The following is a 20110-nucleotide window of genomic DNA, read 5'->3' on the forward strand; positions in this document are numbered from 1 at the left end:
GTTTCAAACCTCAAATTTCCCTTCATATGAAGCATGCAAAAGTAAAGTGACAAAGTGACCCACCTCTGAAATTCCATTTTCTGTCATATCAAAGTGTCCCTGAGTTTCCATTGTGCAGCTTTGTCACTTTTCTTCCCAAAATCCACTTTGTGGGTATATAAATACACACAGTTGGTTTAAAATCCAGGCAAAACACCAGAAGTAAAGCAACAAAATCACACTCTATTCAGCCACTCAGCATCCTGCACATGGTCATGTGACTGTATGCTGCCAATTAGCAGCCACCCTTAGTACACCAATGAGTATAGTCTCTCCCCAACTTACGACAGGGTTAGGGACCCAAATCCAGGTCGCAAGTCAAAAATGCGAAAATAATACATAGAAATCTAAAATGGATGTCTATTTTCCTTCTCAGGACCACAAAATTCTCACTTTTAAGCTTGCCAGCCATTTTAAAGGGAATTACAAACAAAAATTTTGTCAGTACACAGCGCAATCACTATCGTCGGGACTTGAAAATACGCAATTTGAAAAAATTTTGGTACAACTGAGGCGGTCTTATGTCCGGGTGGTCGTAAGTCGAGTAGGTCGTAAGTCGAGGAGTAGCTGTATACTGTAGTGTTATGATTCTGTGAGTGTGTCCATGTGCATTTATTTTGTGTTTGTGATTGGGAATGTTGGGATTTTAATTTCATGAAATAAAATATCTACCGTATATACTCGTCTATAACCCCCCTCATTTATAGGTCGACCCTGATTTTTTGACCAAGAAATCGTTAATTTATGATATTCCTCGTTTATAGTTCGACCCACGTTTTTGAGGGTAATGGAACAACAAAACCTTCAGTAAAAACGCTCTACGTCCTATAAACTGAGACTCGCCGTGCCTGAAACACGAGTGCCGAAGGCAAATTGTTTACCATTTATTATTACGACACTTTACACTGAAACGCGGGTAGATTCAACAAAAATATTGTATATTTCCATTCAAGTATTTATTCAAGTCAATTAGGAGGGAATATTATTGTAATACAACAGTTTTTTAACTAAACCATTCGAAAAGAGATTACGGTAACATCTTTTGAACGAAAGAAAGCGAAAGTCATTATTTTCGTCACGATTTTATCCCACTTTCCACTGTAATACGTACGTAATTTCAGCAAAAATATTACATTTCCGTGAATGTATTATATCAAGCACAGTATGAATGGAATATCATTGTAATATAACAGAATTTTAACCGAAAACTATTAAAAAACGAGTAACATCTCAAGAACATCGGAAGCTTAGGTAAAGTCTTTTGTTTTCGTCATGTATTTTATCCTATTTTACACTGAAATACATCACGTTTCAGCAAAACTACTATTTATTTCCGAAAATATATTCATTCAGGCACAGTTAAGGTAAAATATACATGTGATGTAACAGTTTTTTAACTGAAAACGATTCGAAAAACACGTGTACCGTCTAGCTGACGCAACAGCTGGTGATGCGTCATGCATAGTTGTAAACAATAGGAGATTGAAGTAGATTACCGGGTATCATATTAGGTGTGAAATATCGAAAAGGTTTTTATTACCGGTATTTTTTGTAGATCAATGAGAACTGTGATACCGTATATGATATGATAAGTTAGCCTGTGCTAAGAACTTCAACATAGACTACTGAAAGCACGTTGTAAGGTAATTTAGCCTATTGTAAGTTGGTGAGCTTCATTTGCTAAAGGAACTGCACAACTTTTCATTACTAATTGGTACATATTTTACGTTTCCATTGTTTACTGGCAGTAAATGGTAAATATTTTTCATGTCTGAAGCTAAAAGTTGCTCCTCGCCCTTCCCATCATGCACGGGTTCAACCTAACAAAACTATTACGCATGTATAGGACAACCCCCAATTTTTTGCCTAAAAATTTGGTCTTAAAAACTCGAACTATACACGAGTATATACGGTATTCAATAAGTGATATCTCCGTTAGCCGGAACAATTGATGCAGAGCACTTCTGGGAATGAGAGATTTCCGGGTAGCGAGACGACTCTCAAAGCCGGAAAAACATCTCTCATCCCCGAAATATTACGGGTAACAGAAAAATGTTCACGGAAGTTCCAGAAATTGCCCTTTACATCATCTCTCAAACCTGAAAAACTCTCCCATCCCCGGAATGTTCCGAAAAATGTGCACCTCAGAAAATCGTTCCCAAAGCTGTAATTTTCCGGAAAATTCCGGCTTTGGGAACGATTTTCCAAGAAAATTTCAATTCAGGCTATTGGAGATATTATTGTACATAATAATACATATTTTATACCAAACCTGGGTACAGTCAGACCATAAATTACTTTTACCCCTGAGTACGATAGATTTCAACATGAACACTAGCTCTCGTCGTCTCAATAGGGTTGATACAGTAAGTTTGATTGCAACGTCATTTCCCTTATCTTTTTCTTTTTTGATATTTGAATCATACTGTATTTTGAAACATATACTAATGAGTTAAACTCTAAATACGGCAAATTCCACTTTTAAAAGTTAGCAAACAATTATTTTTTAATATGTTAATTTTTTTTTTAAATTATCAGAAGTAAAGTTTGTCATTGCAATAAATTTTGTTTTGCATGTGAACAATAAGTCGTTGACATAAACTCCTGTCATGACCTTGCCACTCTCACTATGAGATGAGGCTTCTTTAACAACCAGAGCAGCTGTAATTACTCCCCACAATCTTGGCCTCAGCAATTGTGAAATTGTTGGGAGGGTGGGAGTGTCTAAGCCCACGGTAGCTCTGTGGATTAGGCGTTATGAAGACACTAGTGCCACTGATGACAAGCCAACTTGATCGAGGCTGGAGGAGCTTACAGGGAAATATGAGTTAAATATAATGGATGTTTGAATATTTATTATGGTTCTATCCAAGAAATGACTGAAGATCTACCAAAAGAAAATAGAATTCTATTTTGTTTCTTTGATTTTTCATTTTTAACCATTAAATCCCGGGTGACGTCCCTCTTCGTCCACTACTGTATAGTGACCCCGGGTGACGTCCCTCTACGTCCACTATAATGACCCCGGGTGATGTACCTCTGCGTCCTTAATTTTCGCGGCACAGTTTGAATGTCCAGACGGGACGAAGTTCCTTGTGCTGTATAGGATATATATTTAATTGGTAACTCAACTCCAGCGTAATCCTTGTCTCAAGTCTCGTGGTCCAGTTACTTGCCAGCTATCGTGATGGATGCACATCCTTTGACTTCTCGTGACCTGCCACACTCCTCCACACCCAAGCGAAGGCATTTGTTCAACAGTGGTGCTACATATTTGTCAAGAGTTGCTTGATTTGATACAGCATCGGGTGATGAAGATAGTGATGGGGAGGAATTGATTGATTGACTGGGTAAAATATTTGGTGTCGCAGCCTGTGGCCATTTGACGCCAAAATGAAACTTAAAACTTAAAACTATAATATAAATAAAATAAAATTCTATTAAATTTAAATATCAAAATTAAAATAATATAAGATCCTATATTTACTTAAAATTACACGTGGTTAAGTACCTTTATTCCAATTAAAAATGTAAAAAGTCCACCATTAGGTGCTGAACTTCTCTTGCTGAGCACCTTTGAGATGGAGAAGGATCCATCCTTCTGCTGGCACTTGGCCGGAAAATGACTCAAGTCCCCATGACTGGGACAATCTACCAGTAAGTACTGTATCTCACAGTTAGTGGAACCAGACAGTCATCACAATAGGGGTGTAGTCCTCTGGCCATAAGGAAACTGTGGGTGAGGTGAGTGTGTCCAACATGTAGACAGGTAAGGGCAGTCTCATAGCGGTGGGGCATCCAAGGATATTCCCACAGACAGATCTTTTTAGTAATCTCACAAATTGTTGGGAATGGAAAAATTGTCCCGTTGTAGCTGCCAGGAGGTCTGGATGGCTGACCTGACTGCAGGGAAGAAATCCCTGTGAGAGAGGGAGTAACGAAAGACAGCAAACTTGGCCACCTCGTCAGACCTCTCATTACCTTGTATGCACACATGGGCAGGAACCCAACAGAAATCCACATTTTCCCCCTGCCGACAGAGGACCACTAGTCAGTTAAAAACAAAAAAAAAAGAGAGGGGGAGGGTGTGATTAAAAGAATCCAGAGAAGACTGTGCTGCTCTTGAATCACTAAAAATAGTAAAACTCCCAGCCTTATGCATGCTGATTAAATCTGTCTTTGACACTGGTGTACCAGGAGGAAGGCATAGTCAGCAGACAGTGTATACCCTTCTTAGATGGAGGCAAACAGCCACTGCCTGTAGGGGCGAATGAAGCTGCATAGTGGTGAATGAAACATTCATGGAGGTGGAGACAAAGATGGTGATGCCTCCATTATGATCACCATCTCCTATTGGGACAGAATACAGTAATGTCTATATTAGCCGGAATCCCTCTTAACTGGAACTCTCCAATAGCCGGAATTGAAATTTTCTGAGGGACACATTTTCTGTAAAATTCCGAGAAATTTTTTTCCAGTATCTGGAAAATTCCGAGGATGGGGACATTTTTCCAGGTTCGAGAGATGATGTAATGCGCAATTTCTGGAACTCCCGAGAAAATTTTTACGTTACCCCCAAAAATCCAGGGGCCTGTTAATATCCAGTGTCACCAGCCCAGACCTATCAAAAATCTTTAGAACCACAGGTCCTGTGGTTGACTGGCTCCTGCTGTTGATGGCATTTTGGCAGGAACATTTGTAGAGTCCTCCAACTATATATCAGTCGGTGACTCTGAGGAGGGAGTGTTGACAGGAGCCAACACCCTATTAGCCCTCAAGGATCCCATTGATGATCCGGTGGGCTGAACCTTTGGAAGGAGTGGGCTTTTGAGATTCATTTATCTGAGATGCAGATAGTACAATAACTAATGATGTGGATCTCTAGAGATTAACATAACTCGATGGACTAGATATCTTTAGGCTTGATGTTTTGGGTCTGTATTATATAGGTTTTATTGTGGATGCATGATTATTTTTATTCTGCTTCTGGTTATTGGAGGTTGTCTGAGACACTACATCAGCAAATGTAGAGCCAGTGTGAAAAGTGGTTGAGACTCTCTTTTGCCTCTTTAAAGGAAATGCACTCCTTAGCCCATAGGGTCAACACTTCCTTTTGAAAGAGGAAGGCTTTGCATTATTTTAAATGTTGATGCATGTCCCTCTCCACAATTAATACATGATGAACAGCTTGTACACTCTTCATCTTTATGAACATCAAGCCCACATGAACCACATACAGCAGGTAGACCTAGTTTAAGTCTACAACAGTTCATGGACACATGTTCAAACCTTTGGCAAGAAAAACATCTTCTTGGCATGGGCACGTCCGGCCTAATCTTTAGTCTCTACCAAGATGTCATCGGGTTCTCCGCAAGAGTCAATCGATTGAATGTGATGATCAGAGAGGATGTACATGTTAAAATTCCATTGACCTTTTTCTTGATTCCCTCTACCTATATTACCTCTTGATCAACACACTCCTGCCGAAAGGTTTCTCCCGAGTATCAGAGTAGCTGAGTACTATACGCCACACCTCTGGTCTGGTTCATGCCGCTGTGTGGGGAGTAAGACACTGTAGCTCCAGCAATGCATTTAAGAGTATTAGCTTATTACTCATCTCCAATGATGACATCTCCTCCAACAGGCCCCCATCTGCTTGGGGCACAACTTTTGGTGCAGAACCACTACAGTACTTGTACAATTTCTCAGTATGTCTGAAAAATATTCTGGTCTTTTAGAATAATCTCATGTGATGATAAGATTAAATATTTATGAGTCAGGTTCAAAGACACCAGGTAGGGTCTCTCTCATGACAGCAGTCTGCCGAGAAGGACGTCCCCGATGCTGACGAGAATGTCGGCCACTGCCAGGCACAAAACCCTCCAGAGTGGCAACTAAAGAAGGCATCCCAGGAGATTGGTCCATTGACGAGCCGGGGTCGTTAAGGTTGGAGTCAGGCCAGGAATTTAAGGGCATGAATGCCATAAAAATTATTACTAGTTTTTCACCTCCTTACTCCACCTACCCACTATGGAGCCCTGCAAGGGGAGGCCACACAATAGCTCCAGGGGTAGTGGGGAGGCATACACAGACTATCCACTAAGTTTGATGACACCGACGGGATCAAATGGGGTGTCGACTTTGTGACACCTGCTTGACCCTAGCTAAATGACTGGCCCAGAGGCCAGACATAATGACCAGCTCATTGAATTGATCGGGCCACAAGTCAAGCCTCCCAACTTACTAGAATAAGGGACCAAATAGCTGTATTGTTAGCCACAGGGTGTAGAGTGCAACATCACTCAACCTCCAGAATTCCTGTCTCCAAGCCTTACGGGTTACCACGTAAGGCAAACACATGGGAGAGCTACTCTCCAGCCCTTGCGACTGGGCCGGAGGAAAGATGCTACTAGCCAGCTGTCAACAAGGCTAGCAGCTCAAGAGAACCATTAAGGAATGGGGGACCAGCCCCTCCCTGGTGTGGCTTATCAGATCAATAGGACCTAAAGCCCCCCACACTACTTCAAGACAGTTCCCACTAGGGGAGGAAACAGACCCAGATGATGTCGAGTTTGTTGAGGCAGCCAGTGGTGAGGACAGTGATACAGACAATGGCATTCATTCCCCCTTTCCACCCCGCTAGCCACCCCCTCAGCGAGGTCGTGGCAGCCATGAACATAGGAGACCACATGCACACAAGCCACAACAGTACGCTTGGAGTGAACTGCACTAATTTTATGACTGAAATACCACATTTGACCAGAACATAAGGACTAAGTGAACCAAAAAGTACTGGAAACTGCCTGGCAACTAAAGAAGGGCTCCTGAAACAAAATACTTATTTATTTAAACAATCACCAAGAAGTTTCTATTTGTTGTTTAATAATGCGACTGAGTTAAAATTAGAAAACACCAACAATAACTGATGTATGAATTCCTCAAATTAATAATTTAACAGGGATATGCTATCACTTGTTTACATTAGATTTGTATTCTTCAATTTACAGTAAACCTAAAAATTTAAGGATTACAAGGAAAAAAATTGCATTATGACAAATGACAAAAAAAGATGTCACTGGTCACTGCCCCACATATTCACCATACTGTACTGTATAAGGAAAGCAGGGCTACCAATGTGAAGCCAGATGCGAGAGCATTGTACGGTATTTTTCACCAGGGTGTCATATTGTTTGACACCGAAGGGGTAAAAGAAATTTATGGTCTGACTGACTGTACATCCTGTCAAATATAAAATTTATGAAGTCTATACCTGTATATTTACAAATTATAGCAAAAATACACATATTCCACAATGTGTATTAAATTTCCTTTTCAGAGATACCAACTCCATGTAAATACCCGGTAGCTAATTTGAACCAAAATTATGGTGATTTCAAGGTTAATAACTTCAACTATATTTTTCTCAAAACCTATATTTAAACATCTTTGCCACTTTATTTCTAAGACAGCTTGTATAACCTCTGTCAATTATATCTTCCTACTTTAAATGCCTTCGGTCTTCAACATGGGAACACCCCAGAAAATAATTGACATTATTGGTGTACTTTGCATTTAAAGAGGAATTTATCCAAAGCCCAATATTTATTTTATTTTTAATTTTAACCCCTTGGGTATAAGTATTCTTTCTGCGCAAATAATCATCTGGCGTTAACTAAATAAAATAGTAAAAGCAACATCCAGCACAGTAGCTAAGGGGTTAATGACAATACAGTATCCCCATCAAAGCAGAACTCTTTCTTTTGGAACTGTAATCCATTTGCTGAAACTTGTGATCATCAATAGTGTGGGAGATAATCAGTTGCTGCTTGTTGGTGACATTGTTTAAGTTGGTAGTACAGAAGACAAGTTACAAGGGAGTTGAGAAATATGTGTACAGGTATACCTCGATAACCGGCGCATGTGCAGACTGCGAAAAATCAATGGACAGGGAATCAACGGTTTTCGAAACAATAAAACCCCTAAGAATATAAAAAATTTGGGAAGTTAAAGACCAGCCATCCCCCAAAAAACTCCCATCTACCCACGATATATCTCTGTCACTCAGACTGTCAAGCAAGAAAAAAGAGCAGACATGTAAAGCAAGCATAATAAGCACAAATTAGGGAATGTAAGCACAAATTAAGACTATGTAATGTATTCACCAGTGTTAAAGCGTTGAGTCCACGTTGAGATATCATTCCTCCTCTCAGCCAGCACCTCTGGCTGAAGGGGTAGCTGATGCTTTGGCCATTGTTTCTGCCATTAAGAGTTTTAAAAGATATTCCCACACATTTCAAAAACAATAATGGGCTAGTAGAAATTTCTGTGGGTTAATGGATTTTTTTTAGATTCATTAGGCCTGCCATCACAGGCACGCCCTCACTATGCTGAAGTCGTCCCATGCCCATAAACCTGTTCTATGCAGTTACTGGAGAAATACAGCAATCTGTATACATAATAAATGGTTTCTCTCATAATGAATTTTTTTGTTAGGTGACTACCTGTATGTTGTGGGAGGCAGGAGAGAGAGAAGATAAAGTGAGACGTCACCTTCGATACAACGTATCCTTTTATTCACAGCAAAATACAAATTATATACACCCACCTCTCGTTTTACGGGGGGATTCGTTCTTGAAAACCACCGCTTAATTAAAAAATGCGTAAATTAAACATAATTTTCCCATAAGAATGCATGTAAATGGTACAGGTTAGGGGAACCATCATATCCGGCACAGGGTACGAATAGTGCTCTTACTTGAATAAAATAAATAAATATTGAATTGATAACCGTGGTAACATTCTGAAATGTTCTTATTACCACCATGCTATTGTACTATTCCAGATGATACTAAATGTTACATAATACTTCCATGAGATAAATGTATAGTATATATCAGGTGCCTACAGGAGAGCTCAGGCTCACAACTGGCTCAGCCATGTTAATATTGTTATTATTACCCGGTATCCACTCTGTGTTTTCTGGCTAAATAAACTGTTTCAATTCAATTCAATTCAATTTAATCACGCGGCCAACCTCCGACACATGCTCTTCTCTCTGAAGGCAGGTAATCACATTTAATTTCATGTCCACTGCAAATGTTTTTCATGCCTTTTTAGCTTTAGGCATCCCAGAGGAGGCAGATGAATGTTTTCCAGACATGCTCAAGGGGAAAACAAGTGTTTAACACTAAAAAGGTACGTGATAAACACACAATGCAAATGAAAGCACAGAGAAAAAGTAGTGCTGGTGTGAACTGAGAAAGCGATACGCAGGAAGCTTGCTGGACGTCATCACAGTTGTTGTACAGAATACTTCATTATCATCATTATCTTCATCATTAGTAGTAATAATCTTTATTATTACATTTTTATAATAATTATTATTATTAATAATAATATCAAAATCGTTGAAGTTGATATGACTGCGACTTTATAGTAATAACTTACAAGCACCTCACGAGGCATCACACGCGACTCCACTGCCAGGCGAATACGCGCGGCAAATTTAAACTGCCTTGAGCTTGTTATTTCAAAAATAGGTGCGCGTAAATTAGCTTTATGTATAAATTGAACAATCGTGTTATTCCAAAAATGCTTATATCAAACACGAGTTACCTGTACAGTGTACAGTAGAACGTCGATATAACACAAGACAGATTCCAAGAGAGGTCGCTTTAAACCGAATTCGCACTAAATCGAAGTGTTGTTTCAATGGAATAATTTAGTTTGGTACTTGAGAGAAACACAAAATACTAAAAAGACTGAGTCAACCCAGATGCACCTCAGCCCATCTCCTAGAATAAACAAACATTGTTTTTTGTAGTTTTATGTTGAAACAAACACGCATAAATCAACATAGCTAAAATTATGGGACGTGAAATGGTCTGTTTATTAGCGATGGGAAGATGGGGGGGTGAGGTGATATGTTTGACAGTTGATGCCAAGGTCTAGTGCTTATTTATTTATCTATCCTTAAGAGTGACTAAGTTTTTCTCTTATAAAATGTCACTGACCTGACATGGGAGAATATAATTAACATTGCTGGAATTCTTATAAGATAGTGATTAGTTTGAATATACCTGTATACATGCTATAGTTTGCATTACACATACACATTTTAGTTTTAATTAATTTTATTACAAAGGGATAAATTTTTTCTCGTGCAAAATATATGATGTTTATATTCAAATTATTCGCTGTCTTGCAAGGATTCTAGCAATGCAAATTATAGTCTCCTAACTTTAGTCTGTGATATTATATAAGATATAACCACCAAACCCTGGCTGGGATGGGGGGAGAGAGAGGGAAGGAAGAAGGGGAGGTGAAATCTGATTAGACTACACTATCCCATTAAAGACAATATATACTGTACAGTACAGGGGTCCCTGGATTAAGAACAGGTTCCGTTCCTGAGGACGTTCATAAGTCGGATTTGTACGTAAGTCGGAACACATGCTATAATTGCTATATGCATACCGTACTTACAAAACAATTTTTAAAATCCCACTTTAATGACTATATCATAGCTTAAGTCCTTATATACATCTAAAATTGCTTAATTTAAGATAAAAGAAGAAATAATGACAAAATATAGTATACAGTGATCCCTCAGGTTAACGAACGCCTCGGTTAACGAATTAACTTCCATAAGATTCTTCACTTCGGTTTACGAAAAAATTTCGGTTAATGAATTCCTTACGAATTTTTCCCAACATGTTGTCGCTTGCTTTCGGCTGCTCACCAGCTGTAGTATTAGTCCGCCAATACAGTAATCGGTTCTAGGGCTTAAATTCGTTACCTTTTGAGTAAATATCAAGAGGGTTGTACTATTAAAAAAAATTCCAAGTCTTACATTAAAGTTTTTAGTAATTTTAACAATTATTTAACATAATTGAAGTACAGGGAACTAGTTTTTTGGCATGCCAAACAGCCACTTGACTCACCCAAAATGGCGTCAGTGTGTGTCCCTGTTCAGTGGAGGAAGCATCTTGCTTGAGACTCTCTTGAACATAAACTATTTTTACATTTTTACAGTACAATTATTGGTCATTCTGAAGTTTATTTTACATATTGACAATATATAATGCAGTGCAGTGTTGATTTAAAGAAAATAATCTTGAATTACACCAAGTGAACTAAAATTTTATGGGTGAAATGGCGACATGAAGCATGGGGTGTCTTCTCTTCCACCCCAATGCCTTCTCTTCTCCCTTCTCCTCCACCCCCACTTCTAATTCCCATCATCATCATCATCAACCAGGAGTCTTCTACACGCACACCTCAAAGTAAGTGTACTTTACTGCATTTATTTTTAGTTTGTATGTAATTTTCGGTGAGCTGGAACCAATTACCCAAAATCCCATTGAAACAATGGTTTCGGTTAACGAATGACCTTCTGGAACGAATTGTGTTTGTTAACCGAGGGACCACTGTAAATTAAATTAAAAAAAGAAGTCATCAGGTAAATAAAATACTGTAAATTTCAAGTTTAACCCCATTCGTATCAGCGAGAGTTTGTAAGTCGGGGACCTCCTGTACTCTACTTTAAATGCTAGACATCATTTATGAGTTAAACAGAAGAGGAAGTATTGCTGGGGCAATTAAACATGATTGCATAACACACAAAGTCGAAGAGAAAAGAAAGAAGAAAATAGAAAAGAAAGAAGATTAGAGAAGAGAAAAAAGATAGGAGAAAAGAAAGTACCCCGTAGAGAAGAGAAGAAGATTAGAGAAGAGAAGAGAGTGATACAAACAACATATACACTCTAGTCTTGATAATTCACGAAATACAAATTTGTGTGCTCATGGCAAGAATTCACACGAAGCCATCGCACAAACTCAAAAGCACTCTGCTGCTCCTCTTCCAATTGTCGGATCAACGGGGTTAGTCGGCAAAACTTGCAAAGTATTTCCCTAAAATATAATCATCGGTTATGCGAAGCGACGGTTCAGGGGACATTGGTTTACGGGGTATACCTGTACTGGGAGAAATACAGTACTGTACTAAATGCAAACAAGAGTACAGTGATACTGATAAAGACACAAGGGAGACTGGGAGAATATTAGCTTGAAAGGAAATTAAACTGGGAAGTGAGGTGTTTCAGATACTGTACTGTATCTGAGTGTGGGTAAATTGTCAAATGGAACAATGAGTGAGAAACCACTGAGCAGGAAAGGGAAAGAAAGTGACAGGTTCTATGAGAAATAAATGGAGAAAGAGATCTGTTTCAAAGGAGGCAAAGTTAGGAGTGTACTGTGGACTCATTGAACCAACATCATTGTATATGAGTGAAACATGGACTGAATGTAAGAAGAAAGATTGGGGTTTCCTAAGGTGGAAAGGACATGGAAAATGGGAAGCAAAAGATTGCATAATTCTGAGATGGATGATAGGAAAGGAAAACCAAGGATGAGGTGAAGGGTGCATTAAAAGTAAATGAGATGGACATCCAGGAGGCAGCTCTGTGTATGAGATTAACCAAAGAACATGATAACAAGTGGCTTTTGGGGATGTAAATACTGGTGATGGATGATGCTTGGTTGTATGAGATAATAGTGATGGACCAGGTAGATGTAAGAGTGAAAGAATAACAGCTAATAAAGGAAGTGAGTGTTAACTCTTGATTACAGCTACCTTATAAATTATTACAGCAGGAAAAAAGTTTAAAGGAATTAGTTATATGGAAGGGTGTAAGGCGTAATCTCAGGTGTCAAATTTTTGGTACAGAGAAAGATACTTTAAAAATAACAACCATTCATATTATGAGCAAAACCACAACTGTTCAAGAATAAGTTTTCCTTACAAAAATACCTTACTTTTACTAACCTTCAAATCAAATACCACATATGGCTTGAGGTCGCTGGTACGCTCCTGAATGATGTCAGCACTAGTGGTGAGCCTTCCCGAGTAGAAGTGAAGAGATGGCCACATAGCAATCTCTGGATGCATTCGATATTGTATACTTAGAGTGTGTACACAACTGTCCAATTGAAGTTCAATAACAAAGCGATGATACAACCGTTCAAACAATGACTGCTTGAGATTCTTGACCTGAGCCAGGCGAGATAATACTGTAGCTGGGAGCTGCCGATGATCTCCAACCAGAACCAGTTTACGGACTCCAAGTAGAAGTGGTAGCCACGTTTCTGTTTCCTTGCACTGTCCTGCTTCATCAATGATACAGCAAGTAAAATTATTTGGCTTTTTACAAAACACATCAGACATAATTCCAGATAAACAACCTCCAAGAGTAGTTGTTATGACTTCTGCATTGAGAAGAATTTTTTGCTGCCACTTCTGTTGCAGCTGATGCTTTTCTTGTGCAGTTGGCTGTGTATGAAAACTTCTCTCAAAATCAGTTCTAGATCGAACTAACTCAGTGAGGCGAATTTCCATCTGTCTGATTTCCTCTTTGCTTCTGTTTCCCTTCATGGCATTTTGGAGACTGGTGGCAGCCTCTTCCACAATGGCCTTCCTCCTCTCCCATTCTTGCTTGGTGGAAGGATTTTGGGGAGTTGAAAGTTCAACTTTGATTTGTTTTTCCACAAAGGAATCTAAAGTGCAATTTTTAATTTCTGGGTTGATAACCTCCCTGGAACAAACTCTTACAACACGTAAACATATGCCAATCTCCCGTAGCCTGATAAGCCTCAAAGTCAGCTCATCAACAGCCGCATTAGATGGGGCGCACAACAAAATACGGCAAACGGGCAGCCCGTTTTCACAACACAACTGAACCATTTGGGCAATAAGTCCTACGATGGTGCGTGTTTTACCTGTGCCTGGCGGCCCATGTATCAAGCTCATCTTTGGAATGTGGTAATTGGAAACACATTTATTACTTACTTCCACAACTGCCTTCTTCTGTACATCATTAAGATGAAGTCCATTAACCAGATACTGGTCGAACATACGATCACCCATGAACACATCTTTGCTTGGTTGAAGGATATCTTCACAAAGTGGAGACAGAGGTAGTTTACACAAGCCTTCCCACATACGAGTGCTTGGCCGAATGTAAGAAACATTACTGATCATAATAAGTTTTCCATTTGTAGCTTTCTGTATAACATCCTTGGTAACCCTCACCCCCATCATAAGACACACTTCACCATTTGGACACGCTTGCTGCAGTTCTTTTGTTACCATGACTTTCCGGTGTTTCATAAAATGGTCCACATGACCAAAGATGTGGATCTTTTTGGCCCCCTCTTGGATCCTGAGAGAAATGAGACTCCCCTGTCTGGGATGTTGACCTTTAAAGCTCTGATCTTGAGTGATTAATGTAAACATCTTGAGTTTCCAAAACTTTAGAGAGCCTGTTCCAATTTCAATAAAGTCTGGATGAAAAACATCAATTTGTGTGGGAAGCCACACATTGGACTGCTTGTACTTTAGCCAATCTTGATAAACACTCTCCCAAATCTCTAAATACATAAGATTGCTGAATATTTCCTTGTAATCACTGTAGGAGTTATAAAGTATCAGGGTTGGGTAGTTGGTGTTTAGAGCTACTGGTGGTGGACGTAGTGCACTACCTTTCCCACTTGTTTCTTGTTTCACCTGTCCAGCTCGGTAAACCTCCAGCCAGTCATAATTCCATCTACAGATATGATGTATGAATTGGTCCATATAGTTTGAAGAAATGTGATACTTTTGCAACACAACTTCCATGGGCAACACTTCTCGTGCTTTCACTTCGAGAGCCCCAGTCCTCTCATGGTTTTTACGAGGCGATATATGTAATGTGTCTACAAGATCCTCCAACCTTGTAGGAAAATGCACTTTTTTCTTCTGTGTACTACCACTTATTGCAATAAATTTTAAAATACCTTTTTGTTCTTTTTCACTCTTATTAACAATTTGCTCTTTAAGTACTGGTGGCTGCAGCAACAATGTGGTATCCCCGTCAATATTTTCAGTACCAACACGCATTTCTGGTTCCACCCTTGGAGGTGGATTGGTATCCAGCTCTCCTGCACTAGGCTTAACTAACACAAGAGAACTGCCTACTGAGGTGCTGGGTGCACTAACACTACCAGACAATGATTTAATCATTTTGTCAACAGTCTTATCACAGTTTTTGGGGATTTTGAAAGACAGTTTTTGGGGCTTTGGTGTTGGCACTGCAAGAGCTGTAAAAAGATCTACATCAATTAGCCTCTCGGAGCGAGTTTTTTTAGTAACCTTGGCTGCCACCTTCGGTCGAGGCTTTTCTTGGTTCCCGGAATCTTTTCGTTCGGTTTTCTTCTGGATGGAAATATTTTCACCAGCACGTGGCCGATCAGTTACCAAGTGAGATTTCTTTTGGTGTGCTTCCCTTTTCTTTTGGTGTGCTTCTTTTTGCTTCTCTTCAACTTTTTTCTCTTTGTTTTCAACTTTTATTTTGGGAACAAGATGATGTTTTTCCCTAGGTTTATGTTCCACTGTTGCTTTATAGGAAACAAGATTAAATTTAGAAGTTAAATTAGCCCTTAAAGCAGAACCTTTCTTGCATTTCTGTTTCTGAGGTGGAGTAATCACTCTTTTCCAGCTAGAGTCCTTCCTAGATTTTCTTTCCCTTGAAATCCTTTCACCTCTAACCCCAGTTTCATCCCTCCTATCAGCAGTGCTCAATAAATTATCCTCATTGTATCGATAGTGTTTTCCATAAAATTCTTGGCAGCTTTTCCCTCTTCTCCTGAGGTTGTCACTTTTTGTACGTGTAGGTGGCAATTTAGGGTCTGTTAGTTGGCTTCTTCGTTTGTTTGTATTTCTTAGTTTTTCAATAACAGTATCAAGGTTCTTGGAGCTACCTGAAAGTGTAACATCACTTTTAGATGCACCATGTATCTTACTGTTGTCAAGATCATCATCAAAAAATTGCTGTGAAAGTTCTGGCCACCATTCACCAATACTTTCATCATTGTCTTCAGTCATTTCATTTAATCCACTGGGGCCTGGTAAAGGTTCAGGAAGTGCTGGGCCTTTAGCAGATTCAACAGGCTGATTAACAAAGTCATCGTCATCATCAAAGAAGGACTGAGACAGAATAGGGAACCATTGGTCATCAGTCACAGCCTCCTCTGGTGTACTATTTGTTGAGATGCCTGAAGCATTCTGTCTTAATTTCTGTTCTTCATCTTCTCTAAACAGTTCATCAATATCCAAGTCAGGGCTTCGAGGTAAGGGACCAAAAGAGATGTCATTCTGTGATGGAGATTCCTCTTCGTCACTTGACACCCAGATAGTTTCATCCACTTGTGAATACATGAAAATGACACCATCATTATCGCCATCTTCATCCACTGCATTAAGATTTTGGTCAAACTCTTTCTTTATAAGCACACCATCCTCCTCACCTTTCTCTTTCTTTATAAGCACACCATCCTCCTCACCTTTCTCTTTCTTTATTTTAATATCCTTCACCTGCGCTTCCTCTGTTTTTTCTTGTTTTATTGCAACATTTAGAAGCAGTTTGGATTTGTCAAAGACATTAGGGCAGGTCGCATCCGATACAGCATCTTGCTCACCACGTGTCCTCAATACTGTTGGTTCAGATTCACTAATTTTTGTCTTTCTAGACACAGAAGGCATAGACAAATTTTCAGATATATTATCAATACCGGTACCTGTACTAGTACAACTCAATACAGAATGACTTTTACTGTAGCCCTTATCACTCGGAGGATCATTTTTCTCAGTTCCCATTGTTGAAGGATTCTTCTTTTCTGGGATGTCTCTCGTTGAACACAGAGTTTGCTTCTTATACTTATGCACATCTTTGTCCTGTTTAGTGTCAGAACTGTCATATGAGTCCGATTGTCTGTGTTTTCTTCCAGTTATATGTTTCTTACTGTCTGTTACATCCTCTTTGTCTTTTCCTTGACTTCCTTTTACTAAGTTTATAGATTTATTTTCTTTATGTTTTTTTAATTCTTTACACTCTGAAGAACCTGACAACAAAGGTGAACAAGATAAAATCTTCTTTGGTACAGAAAAAATATCTATGTCAGGCAATTCATCATCGTCGTCATCATGTGTGAGGTAAGACTTTTGTACTGGGGTGTTTACACATGTTTCATTAAAGTGGGAGCTTGTCTGTGACAATGGACAGTTAACAGTTAAGTTAGGTGATTTAATAACCATGCTAGTTTTAACTGTATCCACATCATATATGCCAGGATAAGGTACTCTTTCCACAGCAACAACACATTTTCTATATAGGCAGTCTTCTAAAAGTGACGGAAAGACAACTGGTTCACGTGAGGACAGAGTTTTGGAATTAATGTCTGCCTCATTACTGGAATTACTGTCAGAGTCAATGACTAAACTTCTCCTTTTCTTAGTTTTCCTGTGCTGCAACAGTAACTCAGAATCACAAGTACTGATTAAATCAACCACTTGCACATCACTCTCTGACTTTATTGACTTACTATGATGACCTTTATTTGAATCAATATCACAAAAATCAACATATATTTCCTCATGAATACTTCTCTTCCTCTTTCCAGAGAAATCTTTCTTTTCCACAGAAAAAGAATCAGAACTGGAATCAGAGTTAATGACTAAACTTCTTTTCTTAGTTTTCCTGTGCTGCAACAGTAACTCAGAATCGCAAGTACTGCCCAAGTCAACCACTTGCACATCACTCTCTGACTTTATTGACTCACTATGCTGACCTTTATTTGAATCATCATCAACATTTATTTCCTCATGAATAGTTATATTCCTCTTGCCAGAGAAATTTTGATTTTCCACCGAAGAAGAATCCTCTTTGGAATCACAAATGAACACAATATCATCTACATTTTCATACTTCACATGTTTATCTTTATTATGTATCCAATTTTCAATGTTATCATCACTAGCATTATCACTCTCTTCAGTGTGTTCTGGGTCTGTCTGAGTAAGGTCAATACTACAAGGTGAAACTAAACCATCAGCTGGATTACAGCTTTCTTTTGATCTTGTGTCCACATTTGAAAACTGTTGAGAGCCAAGTGGGAGAGCTGCTAAATTTCTGTTAGTTTGTTTGTTATTATCCTCTATGATGTAATGTTTGTTATCTTTCCTGGTAAATACAGGACTCTTGTTGAAAAGATCCCTTTGTTTCTCCTGGGTTACTACTGCTTGCTGTTCAAGTGACATATTCAATTGAGCAGCATCTTGTTTGTCACATGAGTCTACAACACTTTGTTTACAGTTTGGATCAATATTACAAGAACTAACATTTGAAGAGACTAATTTGTCTGTCATTGAATCTCTTCTTGTACTACTGGAAAACTGTTGAACCTTTGTAGTTTGATCTATATTACTACAATTCAAGGCTAATTTTTTCTCAGAGATGACCTTTAGCTTAGAGGAACTCTGTTGTATAATTAAATTAAATTCTTCAGAAGTTTTAGTGGTCTGTAAACCATTTCCATGTTGCGATGTATGTTCAATTTGGGAGTCATCAGGAATTACGCTTTGTGGAAGTACATCCCTGGAATGTCTACGAATTTGCTTCCAATTTGAAACATGAACCAAAGGTGCTAAATCTTTATTCAGTGATAATGCGACTCTTGAATCTTCTGAAGTTTGTTTGAATTGGGAAAATATCCTGGAAGGACTTTGAGAAGATCCAGATTCAGTCAAAAGAGAACAGACTGACTGAGGAGCCTCCACTGAAACAGACACCTTTTCTTGTTGGTTACCATCCTCCATAGGAGACTGTAGTCTTTTTTCCACTGAAGAACTAAGCATCAGGGGTACTGATTGATGATGATCACTACTGTGGGTATTACCTAAATGTTCCATTCCTAATGAGTGTTCACACATTACAGCTCCTGGCCCTTCCCCTTGGTGTCGAGACTTATTATCAGGTTTTTGAGTTTGCGTATATTCGCCCAAGGCAGATCTGTTGAATACCTGAAGCTGAGATGGATCAGCTCCACCTTCTTTCAGTTGTGAATTTAATAAATTAATTTGTTTAGAATTATTTTGCTGGGATGTTCCAACATAATCTCCATACACTGCTCCCAGCCTCTGCAGCTTCCCTGGGACACTCTCATCATGATCTTTTTTGCTCAAAATTCGTTTACAAGGTCCATGACTGGTCTCACACACCTGTTGGTCCCTTTGAACTTGGCATAATCCTGGCTGGGGATTATATTCTGAGTGGGTTGCTTTAAGTGCATCAACTTTTTCCCATAGTTCTGACTTGTATGGAGCACCTCCAAACGTTTTTGCTGGCTGCACATTGTTAGGTGCAGCAGATGGTGTGTTAACACTGTGTAATCTCTGTCTGTCTGTATGACTATGGTCTTCATTGTAAGTACTTTGCAAGTGCAATTCTGATAAAGGTTCTTGGATTCTATTTTGGGCCCAAGACAAAGACTGATATGTTGATGGGTGTAATTTCTGCAATGGAGGTATTGGGTGAATAACCTGCGGCAGTGGAGTTGAAGTAAATGGCTTTGTATCTGTATTTTGAAGCAATGAGGTTGGAGCACTGTCAGATGTGACATTTGTATGAGACTTCAAGAGATTTAACAATCCTGGCAATTCTTGGATAGCTTGCCTGGCTGGTCCAGGTTGTGGAGTGAGACGCACACCGGGCATAGTTTGATTCTGGGGTCCAGCTTGCTGGGCAGGACCACATTTCTGAGGATCAGCATGTGGTATAGAATCTTGAACTGCAGCAGATGGGCCACTGTATGAGAGGTCAGCAAGATGTTGCTGCAGTTTCTCATTCTGTAAGATTAGTTAATGACCTTTTTGTTAGATTTTACAGTTACATTAATCTAAATTACATAAAACAAGTACAGTACAGTATAAGGTTACTTCTAAAACAACTGTAATTTGTAACAATAATGAAAATTTAAATTTTCATTCATATCTTATTATCTACTGATAAATTCAATGTACAGTACAGTCTTATCACTTGGTATAAAATTAAAGTATACAAGCAGTCCTCACTATACCTACTGTATGTATACAGTACTATTGCATATATGAGATTTATAAACTAACGATAACATTTTACTCTGCAAAAGTCTTGTCACTAATGCACATTTTTTCCTGTCTTGCAAATTAAAAAGTTCCCCA

At 38.9% G+C, this 20110-nt stretch overlaps 1 protein-coding gene across 3 annotated transcripts in view; it reads right to left on the reverse strand.

The window, feature by feature from the left end:
- LOC121857375 overlaps window positions 1–20110 on the reverse strand; it is a 35501-nt gene that overhangs the window by 3099 nt on the left and 12292 nt on the right. For all 3 annotated transcript variants that reach the window (XM_042353395.1, XM_042353404.1, XM_042353386.1), the window contains one exon: window positions 12866–19756. In XM_042353395.1, the coding sequence (XP_042209329.1) occupies window positions 12866–19756 (6891 nt within the window). The remainder of the gene's footprint in view (window positions 1–12865; window positions 19757–20110) is intronic.

The sequence above is a fragment of the Homarus americanus genome, unplaced genomic scaffold (assembly GCF_018991925.1).
Source record: "Homarus americanus isolate GMGI-L3 unplaced genomic scaffold, GMGI_Hamer_2.0 scaffold54347, whole genome shotgun sequence".
Taxonomy (NCBI): Eukaryota; Metazoa; Arthropoda; class Malacostraca; order Decapoda; family Nephropidae; genus Homarus; species Homarus americanus.